The 10,879-nt window shown below is 54.3% G+C and overlaps 1 protein-coding gene across 1 annotated transcript in view; it reads left to right on the top strand.

Moving 5' to 3' along the window:
- Positions 1–10,044, top strand: part of E2F1 (E2F transcription factor 1) — a 10,495-nt gene extending 451 nt beyond the window's left edge. The window contains exons 2-9 of the mRNA XM_029917940.1: positions 2–83; positions 5,167–5,257; positions 5,634–5,853; positions 6,604–6,756; positions 7,854–7,968; positions 8,064–8,286; positions 8,414–8,599; positions 9,074–10,044. Coding sequence (XP_029773800.1) covers positions 2–83; positions 5,167–5,257; positions 5,634–5,853; positions 6,604–6,756; positions 7,854–7,968; positions 8,064–8,286; positions 8,414–8,599; positions 9,074–9,192 — 1,189 coding nt within the window. The 3' untranslated portion in view covers positions 9,193–10,044. The remainder of the gene's footprint in view (position 1; positions 84–5,166; positions 5,258–5,633; positions 5,854–6,603; positions 6,757–7,853; positions 7,969–8,063; positions 8,287–8,413; positions 8,600–9,073) is intronic.
- Positions 10,045–10,879: the final 835 nt, after the last annotated feature.

Raw genomic sequence — 10,879 nt, 5'->3', positions numbered from 1 at the left:
ACCCCGACCTGCTGCTCTTCGCCACGCCGCAGGCGCCCCGGCCCACACCCAGCGCGCCGCGCCCTGCGCTCGGTCGCCCGCCGGTACGGATAACATCAGGGACACTGGGCCGAGTGAACGTCTGGACCCCCGTGCAGACCCGGGCGGGGCGCGGTTTTTGGCCGGGAGGCAACGGGGGCGGGGGAGGGGGTGGGCCGAGTCTCCCGGGCTGGGCGGGGCCGAGCCTGGGTTGGGCCTCCGGGCCCCGCCCCGGGGTGCGGGGTGACCTCGGGCCAGTCCCCGTTTGCTTCTGTGCTCTGGGCCTCAGCTTCCCGGAGCCGCTAGAGGGTCAGACTCAGTGATAATAATGGCCCACGTGTATTCAGCTGGCGTTGCCTGCATGCCAGGTCTCTGGCAGACTTGGAGCCAGCTAAAACTCACAACCATGCTGTGAGCTCAGTGTTGTCACTGTGCCCATCTGAATTGAGGCCCAGAGAGGGGAAGTGACTTGCCCCCGGTCCTACGGCTGCAAGTGGTAGGTCTAGGATTTGAACTGAGGCCTGCTGGCTTCAGACCAGAACTCGTGGCAGGCTAGTGAGCCCGACGCCTTGGGGAGGAGAAGGGGGGTGTCCTGGAACTAGACTGTTGAAGAGTCATTGAGGAGACCTTTCTTCCTGCCTGTATGCTCCACTGCCAGGTGCAGGCCTGGGCCTCTGGGCCTCTGGGGACAGGCCTCCTGGCTGGGAGGCCTTCTCTGCAGGGGCGGGGTGGCTGGGCCAGCTGCTGATCCCCTCCCTCTGCCTGTCCTTCCATCTGCCATCCTCCACCCTTACAGGCCCTGGTTGCCATGGAACCTCATTAATCAGATAGGCAGACCCCTGGGCCCCCGGGAAAGTACTGGGTGGGCTGGGCCTCAGGGAACTGGAGTGGAAGCCTCCAGTGCCAGGAGAGAGGAAACATCCGAGGGAGATGCTTTGATGAAGTGCTCCCAGAGCAGCAGGAGGCTCAAGACTGGGGTGGGGGGAGGGGAAGACGCACAGAAGCGGTGGCTGAATTACAGGGAAGAAGGGAGTAGAAGCCCAGAGCTTGGACCTGTGGGCTTCAGGACTGGGTGTGGAGACCAGTTTGACTGGCAGAGCCTGTGGGCGAAGGTGGGGCTTGGAAGGCGGGCAGAGGCCAGGCCAGCGTGGCATGATGGGGTCGCAGCAGGGGGCTTGGAGCAAGTGGGAGGGGTGAGGCAGAGCCCAGGGCAAGGAGGTGGAAGCTGTCCAACTGCTTATGGGGGCCTGGGTGGCAGCTGGTCCCTGAGGCATCCCAGCAGGCAAGTCTCCCCTAACTCCCTTGGCCTCTCGCCCAGTTCTGCCTTCCTTCCGGAATCACCAAGATGCTAATAATAATAACAATAGGAGCCACCATTGTTTTGAGACTGTTTTGTGTGTCAGGCTCTGGGCCAAGCACTTCACCCAATTAACTCTCAACAACCATCCCCTTTTACAGATAGAGAAGCTGAGACCTAGGGACGGTAGGTCATTCAGCTAGTGAAGTGGTGGGGCCAGGCCAGACTTCCTGAGCAGTTAACCACCGGGATGCCTTGCCTCCTGGAGATGTGAATAAAGGGTGAAGGAAGTTCACGGACCCTTCTAATGGGTGAAAGGAGGAGGATTCTACCAAGAGTGGGTCACCTATATCCCGGTGGCCTGTCTCTGCCATTGTCAGCTTGGGGCCTGGACATGAAAACTGCATTTAACTGACTGACCAATGCTTAGACCTGGGGCTGTAGAAGCCGAGCTCCAGAGGGACTGCCAGAGACTGGGCTGAGGAAGTGGCCTCCACCCCACCCCCAGTGGTGTCAGCCCCAGGGAGCCTGAGCATTCCATTCGTTCAGCTCTTGTTGAGTTAGTGAACGCCCAAGAGGTACTAGGCACAGGCAGCCAAAAACCTCTGCCCTCAACATTACTTAAGCGCTAGTAGCCATTTACTGTCAGTGGATGGTGGGGGCAAGGGCTGGCACCATCCTGGAGCTGAAGCCCAGAAACACGGGCCCAGCTTTTGCCTCCAATACCTCCCAACTCTTGTACTCCTGGGTAGCCATTGGCCAAATGAGCTGTGGCCTCTGTTGACCCTCTGCGCTGGCATTTGTTCGGGACAGTCTTTGAAACGAGCTACAGGTTCAGCCTCTGCATCCGTGAGCATTCACAGAGCACCCCTAGCATACAAGGGAGGGTCTGTGCGATTCAGCGATTCCTCCGGGCCCTTCCTGTCCATCTCTATCCTGTCATCCTGGCTACTAAAAAGCAAATGAAATATAATGCACTTTCACTGGGGCGCCTGGGTGGCTCCGTCGGTTGAGGCTCCAACTCGAAATTGATTTCTACTCAGGTCCTGATCTCTGAGGTGAGTTTGAGCCTCACATCAGGCCTGTGCTGAGCTTGGAGCCTGCTTGGGATTCGCTCCCTCTGATCCCCACGCATTACCCCACACGTGTGCATGCTTGCTCTCTCAATAAATAAGCATTTAAAAAAATACACATTTAGTATAGAAAAAGAGACTAAAAAGTTGAAGGGGGCAGGATGCCAGCCCCGTCCATTTTTCCTTCTGTTTTCTTTTCCTAAGCCTCTTTTTTTTTTCTAAGGTGGTTGTGACAGCTTTCTTTTTCATAAATCTTAAAAATTGTAGTTTTTCCTTTATTTATGTGTTCAAACAGTGGATCATCCACACCTTACATATATGGCAACAGTCCCCCATGATTGTCCCCCACCCACACACCATACAGAGCTGGCTCCTAGAGTGGATTCTAAAAAATATTTTAGATATTTAGAAACTGGAGAAAAATGTTTCACGAGCTTTTTTAATCCAAAAAGGGATCATATAAATGCATTGCCCTCTAACGTTTTGGTTTTTTTTTTTTTTTGTCGTTATGTCTTCGAGAGGATTCTGTGTCACCCTGCTTCAGTCCTTGACAGCTGCGTGATATTCTAGGGGCTAAATGAGCCACACTTTTTGTGGCTCCCCTTCCACGGATGGGTATTTGAGCCATCCAGGGGTTTTTTTTTTAACCAGGGAACTGTGCGTCTTCACCTCTGCCTTTCCAGGCCCCTGTGCTAAGATCTCTAGAGCAGTGGTAGAAATTGACATCTGCCTAAGGCCTTGCATTAGGGTGTGACATTGACCTGTCTTCAGGATGGGCAGGTGCCTACAGAACAGGGAGATGAGGGGAGGGGTGCTGTTGGCAGGAGCATACCAGGTTCAGGCCCAAGGGGCTAGGCTGGAGAGGAGGTACGTTTTGATTGGCTTTTGGGGGCCAGCTTCTGGACGAGGCTCCAGGGAGGCAGGACTCATGGTAGATAGGAAGGTGGGCTCAGTGCCAGCCTGTTAGGGCTTACATCCTGGCCCCGCCTCTCCCTGCCTGTGCAACCTTCCTGAGATGCAGGTTCTTTGGGCAGTGGAAGTCATCATGGCCCTGCTGGCAAAGTCTGGGCAGAGGGTTTGATGACTGAATGGAGGTAAAGCAGTTATTTAGCAGTACTTAGCACACAAGAGCACTCAGCACATGTGAGTGCTTCTATCCCTGGGACACCTGAGGGGATCTGTGAATGTGCAGTCCGAGGAGGGTCTGTGTAGAGATTCATAGAGTAAACACTAGTTGATGCCAGGCACTATGTGCAGTGGCTGTTTAGGCCCAGTGCCTGCTTCCATGGGGGCACTGCCTTGTGGGTGAGACAAACACATCTACAGAAATTCGCATTGAGAGGTAATGTGGGGAAAGGTCAGGTACGAGGCACTTCAGTGGAAGGGACTCTATTGCAGGATCAGAAAGACTTAAGTGACGGGTAAGGTGCCTGCCCCCAGAGGTGTAAGGAGTTGGTGTGAAGAATAGGAGGGAGGGAGGTGAGGGCACTCCTGGGAGGGAACCAGTATGGGCTAAGGCTTGGAGGCACAGATTTGTGGAAGAATGTGTCTCGGCAGAAGTGTGTGTGGAGAAGTGGCAGGGGAGGACACTAGGGTTGAGAGGGAGATATGGGGCTGAGTGGCCCACGCAGGAGGAGATAGTGGCTGTGGTGGTGGGTTTTCTTGGCAGCTAGATGTGATGAGGGCATGGCTGCCGAACGTTCTAGCACAGGTGATGCTATGTGAAAGGGAGGGGTGGGCCTGGCTGGTTTGGGCCAGGCTGCACCTGAGAGGCCTGTGCGACTAACTTGTGGGGTGTTCTGGGCGGTATGACCTTGGGCCTCTCTGAGCTTCAGTTACTTTATTTGTAAAATCTGTAAAATGGAGCCATTATTGTGCTGCTAGACCACAGGACGGACTGAACATGCAAGGCATGTGTGAGCACCAGCTTAGGCCATGTCCCAACAAAAACCAGAGAGAGGAGGCGACTTGCCCAAGGGACATGCATCCTAATGGCCAAGAACAGCAAACAACTAATACAACATTGTATGTTAGTTATACTAGAATTGGTATTAAAAGCTTGATTTAAAAAAGCCCCAATGACAAGCATTTATTATCATGCAGTTTTGGTGGAGCAGGACTTTAGAGCAGACTTAGCTCAGTGCCTCTGCCTCAGGATCTCGGACCCAGTCTGAGAAGCGACTTGTCATCATTTCCATCACGCTGCTCGTTCGAAGCAAGTTCCCAGATAGGGTCTATATTTAAGGGGAGGAGAATTAGGCCCTATCTTTTGAAAGGAAGAGTACCAAGAAATTTGCAGGCAGGGCGTCTGGGTGGCTCAGTCAGTTAAGCAACTTGGTTTTTGCTCAGGTCATGATCTCACTGTTTGAGGGATTGAACCCTGCTTTGGCTTCACACTGACAGCATGGAGCCTGTTTGGGATTCTCTCTCTGTGTCCCTCCCCTACTCTCTGCCTTTCCCCCACTGTACATGTGTGTGTTCTCTCTCTCTAAATAAATAAATAAATAAATAACAAGAAATTTGCAGACATATTTTTAAACCACCACAGGCCCTCACGGAGGTAGTGGTGGAGCTAGAACTTGAACCTGGGTCTTCTGCCTTCCAGTTAGTAATCTGTCCTGTGTGGTAGGATTGTGTCCCCCTGGGATCCCTCACACACTTAGATGTCCTGGAAGAGAACATGGGGCAGGGGTGGCCCCAGGAGAACCAAGCCCTAAGTCTCGTCTCTTGTAGCCTCACTCCTGGTTATTGGGCATCATCCCGTTGTTTCTGCCACAGGTAAAGCGGAGGTTGGACCTGGAAACTGACCATCAGTACCTGGCCGAGAGCAGCGGGCCAGCCCGGGGCAGAGGCCGCCACCCAGGAAAAGGTACCCACAGAGTTTGGGCTGGGGCAGGCCCCCTGACCAGGCCCAAGTTAGGGGTGTGGACAAATATGCTTGCAAAGTGAGCTCTGGTCTGTCAGGCCTGGACCTGAGCCAGGCCTCTGGAGGCCCCGAGGGGCAGCTGGAGTGGCTGCCTGGCAAGGCTTCCCCAGACCCTGGGGGGTGGGGAGGTCCCCAGCCAGGAAAGGAATGCTGTGTGGTTGGCAGGCGGCAGCTGAAGGGCCTCCCTGTCCTTGGCTTGGCCAAGGGGAAGGAGCCCTCTACCCCTCCCACCCTTATCCCACTGCCCTGCATTGCCAGGAAGGCTGGGCTGCCTGGGTGTGGGGTGGTGTTGAGGGAGCCACCTCTCCTGGACCCCCAGGTGTGAAATCCCCAGGGGAGAAGTCACGCTATGAGACATCGCTGAATCTGACCACCAAACGCTTCCTGGAGCTGCTGAGCCGCTCAGCTGATGGTGTTGTTGATCTGAACTGGGCAGCCGAGGTGCTGAAGGTGCAGAAACGGCGCATCTATGACATCACCAATGTCCTCGAGGGCATCCAGCTCATTGCCAAGAAGTCCAAGAATCACATTCAGTGGCTGTAGGTACCAGCCAAACAGGAGGGCAGGCAGAGGCTGAGGTGCAGGCTGACCCAGCCTGGAGGAGTGAGTGCAGTCCCCACTGTGGCTGCCCGTGTCCTTGTCATCCAGCTGGGGAGACTGGGGCTTAGGGAGTGGAGGTGGCGTCTCTGAGGAAAGTACACTGATCTCACTTATGCAGCTTAGTGCATCTTCTTCGTATTTCTTTGCTTGGGCAGCCACCGTCCAGATCAGGAAAAGAACACGCCCGGCACCACACAAAGTTCCTGTGCCCCTTCCCAGTCATTGGCCACCCTCATGCCATTAGGTGATCACTCTTCTGCCCTCTGTTGCTGTCAATGGCGTTGTCCAACACATCTGTTTCACTCTTGTTAATTCTTGTCTTATTTTTCCCCTCTCCTCTCCTCCCCTGGTCATCCTACTCCTTTTCAGTTTTTAGCAGATCATTCCATTCTGCGTCTTTTTTTTTTTTTATTTGACCGATTGTCTTAGAAGTGCTTGCATGCCTGCGCCATCCTTTACTTATCCTGCCCCCTGTGAGGGACATGTCAGTGTTTACAGACCTTCAGGCCCAACTTTAGACCCCTGCCAGTCTGACTTGGAGCGCAGCTTCAGCCCTCTGCTGCTTCCCAGCGAGGAGCCAGACCCAGAGAGGGACGGGCTCGATTAGACCTCCCAGAACAGGCAGCAGCAGTGCTGCGGGTCAGGGCTCCCAGGCCGGGAGCTGCAAGCCCTCTCTTTGCCTCCTGCAGAGGCAGCCATGCAGCGGTGGGGATCGGTGGGCGGCTTGAAGGATTGTCCCAGGACCTCCGGCAACTGCAGGAGAGTGAGCGGCAGCTGGACCACCTCATCCAAATCTGTACTGCGCAACTGCGGCTGCTTTCTGAGGACTCTGACAGCCAGCGATATCCTTGGATCTTTGGGACTGCTGCCATGGAGGACAGGACTGGCGGGTGGGGGTCCCGTCCAAGTGGGACTGTGAGGCTATCCTGGATTCAGGAGAGGGCTCTGGCTTTGGATGCAGCATTTACTTGTTATGCTGGACAAGTTACTTAACCTCTCTGAGCCTCAGCTTCATCTGGAAAAGGGGAAAGTAATCAATTCCAAAATTGCACAGATTAAAACAAGAAAACCTAGCATAAGCAAAAGCAAACATTTATTTGGTAGTGATTCTATACATGGCTGTAGCTTCAAAGTTAGAGATCTAAGTTCTTGTTTGTCTTGTATTTACAAAAATTGTAACTTTTTTTAAAGATTTTATTTTTTTATTTTTAAATATTTTTAACTTATTTTTGAGAGACAGAGAGAGACAGCGCGAACAGAGGAGGGTCACAGAGAGAGGGGGAGACACAGAATCTGAAGCAGGCTTCAGGCTCTGAGCTAGCTGTCAGCACAGAGCTGGATGCAGGGCTCGAACCCATGAACCGTGAGATCATGCCCTGAGCCGAAGCTGGACGCTTAACCAACTGAGCCACCCAGGTGCCCCAAGATTTTATTTTTAAGTAGTCTCTTAAAACCCAACGTGGGGCTTGAACTCAGAACCCTGAGACTAAGAGTTGCACACTTCACTGACTGAGTTGGCCAGGCGTCCCTAGAAACTCTTTTAAAATAAGGGTGTTTTTTTTGTTGTTTATTTGTTTGTTTGTTTTTAGTGAATACCCAAATTATGTTTATACATTTTGGAGACAACCACCCACTGACACCAAGATCATGGGTCAGAATAAATTCTTAGCACCGGGCCTGGCGTCGTCTTACGTAACTTACGTGGAATTATTGTAGGCAGTCATCATTAACTTGAGACTAGATGGGTAGAATGGTCTCACTGTACAGACGTGGAAATTGGGGCTCAAGGTCTGATATAGGCCCAAGCACCACCTGTGTGCCAGGCCCTGGGGTGGGGGATGGAAAGGACAAGAGAGACTAGGCAGGTGTGGGCTCTTACGAATCCTCTGGGTGGGTGGCCCCAGAGGTCAAAGATCACATGGTCCTTGACTCCACCAACCCTGGCCTACGTGACCTGCCAGGACCTTCGTAGCATCGCAGACCCCGCGGAGCAGATGGTCATGGTGATCAAGGCCCCTCCTGAGACCCAGCTCCAAGCCATAGACTCCTCAGAGGTGAGACTCAGGACTCCAGACCTGACCAGGACTGGCTGGGGTGGGGCTGGTGGTCAGCCGAGCCTCCATTTACCCTGCCTGCTGCCTCCACCCAGACCTTTCAGATCTCCCTTAAGAGCAAACAAGGCCCCATTGATGTTTTCCTGTGTCCTGAGGAGACTGCAGGCGGCATCAGCCCTGGGAAGACCTCGTCCCAGGGGATGGCTTCTGGGGAGGAGGACACGGCAGCTGACCCTGCCAGCACAGTGCCACCACCAGCATCTCCCTCCTCATCCCCTGCTGCAGATCCCAGCCAGTCCCTGCTCAGCCTGGAGCAAGGTGGGTGAAGGGGGGGTGGGAGGGGGTGGGTCTGGGCCCCTCTCCCAGCTGGGTGGGCAGGCATGACAGCCCCCTCCACCCTCCCTGCGGGCCGTCCCCGGCCTGTGATGCTCCCCCATCTCCCCAGAACCTCTGCTTTCCCGGATGGGTGGCCTGCGGGCCCCTGTGGACGAGGACCGCCTGTCCCCGCTGGTGGCGGCCGACTCGCTCCTGGAGCATGTGCGGGAGGACTTCTCCGGCCTCCTCCCTGAGGAGTTCATCAGCCTGTCCCCTCCCCACGAGGCCCTCGACTACCACTTTGGCCTTGAGGAGGGTGAGGGCATCAAAGACCTCTTCGACTGTGACTTTGGGGACCTTACCCCCTTGGATTTCTGATGGGGCTTGGGGGGGACCGGGACTCCTGAGATGCCCACCCTGTCTCTGCAGCCCTGGAGCCCCCTGCCCCTGGCCGTCCTCCCAGCCCGATTGGAAATGTTTAATTTATACCCTATCTCCCCTATCTCCAGAAGCTTCTAGCTCTGGAGTCTGGCTACTGCCAGGAGGCTGAGCAAGCCAGGAAGGGAAGGATTCTGTTTGTGGTGTGTATGTGCATGCACCCAGCACCCAACATGTGTGTACACGGGGTGAGTGGTGTGTGAGCATGTGTGTGTGCATGTACCGGGGAATGAAGGTGAACACATCTGTGCGTGCACTGAAAACACGCCCCAGTGTGTCCACGTGTGTGTGCATGAGTCCATGTGTGCGCGTGGTGGGGGCTCTAACTGCACTTTTGGTCTCCTTGCTCCAGGGGCCCCACGAGGCCCAGGGTGGCCACCTGCCCCCAGAATCCTGTGTGCTGACCAGGCCAGGTGGCGAGGCCTTGGCCTGCTTGTTTGCAGGACAGCGAGAGCACTTCTGTCGTCTTAAAGGTTTTTCTGATCGAAGCTTTAATGGAGCGTTATTTATTTATCAAGGCCTCTCTGGCAAGCCTGGGGCACCAGCGAAGGGTAGGACGGATGTGGGACTGATGCCCCAAATCCCTAAACCCCTGAGCGAGGGCAGGGGTCCCTAAGCTGTAATTTGCCCCACTCCGAAGGAGCTGAGGCCTGAGCGGTTTATTTATTGGGAAAGTGAGGGAGGGAGACAAACTGACTGACTGACAGCCATGGGTGGATCGAAGGGGTGGTCCCTTCCCAGAGGGTCACTACAGGACCCCATCTGCCCCCCAGGAAGGATGTGAGATGGGAGAGGTGAGTGGGGGACCTTCGCTGACAGGGTGGGCAGGAGGGGTGGGTGAAGGGCTTCCTCTAGCCCAGACCACAGGGGCCCCTCCTGTGGCATTTGAAGTGCCCCCTCTACCCCATTTCTTGCTCTGCCTCACCCTCCAATCTGCACTTTGATTTGCGTTCCTAACTACTCTGTTCCCTCTTGCTTTGGTTTTAATAAATATTTTGATGGTGTTTGGGCTGGGTTTTGGGACTGTGTACTAGCAGCAAATCTAGGGGTGGGAGAGGTCAAGGTTGCTGGGAAAGCACCCCTTGTCTGCTTCCCCTCTCCTTGCCCCTACTTGGTTTCATTTCATTTGAGCCTCCCAGCCACAAGAAAGGCAGGCTTTGGCGCCATTTTTGTCCTAACTTAAAAACTGATCCAATGAAGTGGTAAGTGAACTTCCCTCTTTTTCCCAGCCCCAGAGAGGCCACTCTGATTGCTGTGTTCCTTCCAGATGTTTCTGGGCATTTGTAAACATGGAACAAATAATTAAAACAGGCTGATGATGTGTCAGGTTCTTTCAGGTTCTGGGGACACATTCACTGCCCTCATGGGGCTCTTGGGATCTGTTGGAAGAGACTTACACAAATGGGAAAATCAGAGGGCTTCCTGGAAGCGGTGATGCTTGAGCTGAGAGTTCTAGGATAGTTACCTGAAGAGGAAAATATGAACCCACTTAGCAGACAGGGCATTGTGGTCAAAGGCCCCAGGGCAGGAGGGAGCGGGGCACAGAGGACCTCAGAGAAACCAGTGTGTGGAGTCCTGAAGGGAGGGCTAGAGTGGAAAGAGGTTCAGTGTTGGGGTTTATTCAGGGGACCAGGACTCACTGGTGAGTCTGAGATAGCAGCGACATACCCTGTTTTTTAAAAGCTCCCTTTGGCTGTTATGTGGAGGATGAATTGAAGAGGTGCCAGAATGGCAGAGGGGAGGGTAAAAAGGACTGAGTAGAGTTTGAAAGGGGAGGGGAGGGTGAGTGGGAGGCAGTCCACACGGATCTGCTTAACTCTTAGGTGCGCTTTCTTGGAGCCAGGTCCTATTTTAAGCCCTGTACAGTCAGCGAGTCCTCACAGCAATCCCATATAGTATTTACTATTACCCCCATTTTGCAGAAAAGGGTAGACGCTCAGCTGAAGTCCCTTGCAGGTCTTCCCCACCAGGTGTCACTCTGTTGTTCTGCAGTTTGCTTTATTGACCCTACAGTGGTGACCTGCCCTCCGTGGCCCCCCTCTGTTCTGTTGCTGGCTGTGTAGTACTCCCAAGCCCACCGTCACTTGTCACTTACACAGCCAGTCCCGGCTGACAGTGACCCCTCGGGTGGTTCGTTACTCCACAGTTGCCAACCCTT

This window comes from Suricata suricatta, chromosome 12, assembly GCF_006229205.1.
Source record: "Suricata suricatta isolate VVHF042 chromosome 12, meerkat_22Aug2017_6uvM2_HiC, whole genome shotgun sequence".
NCBI lineage: Eukaryota > Metazoa > Chordata > Mammalia > Carnivora > Herpestidae > Suricata > Suricata suricatta.
The sequence above is the reverse complement of the archived record's forward strand: the minus strand, read 5'-3'. Positions and strand labels throughout refer to the sequence as shown.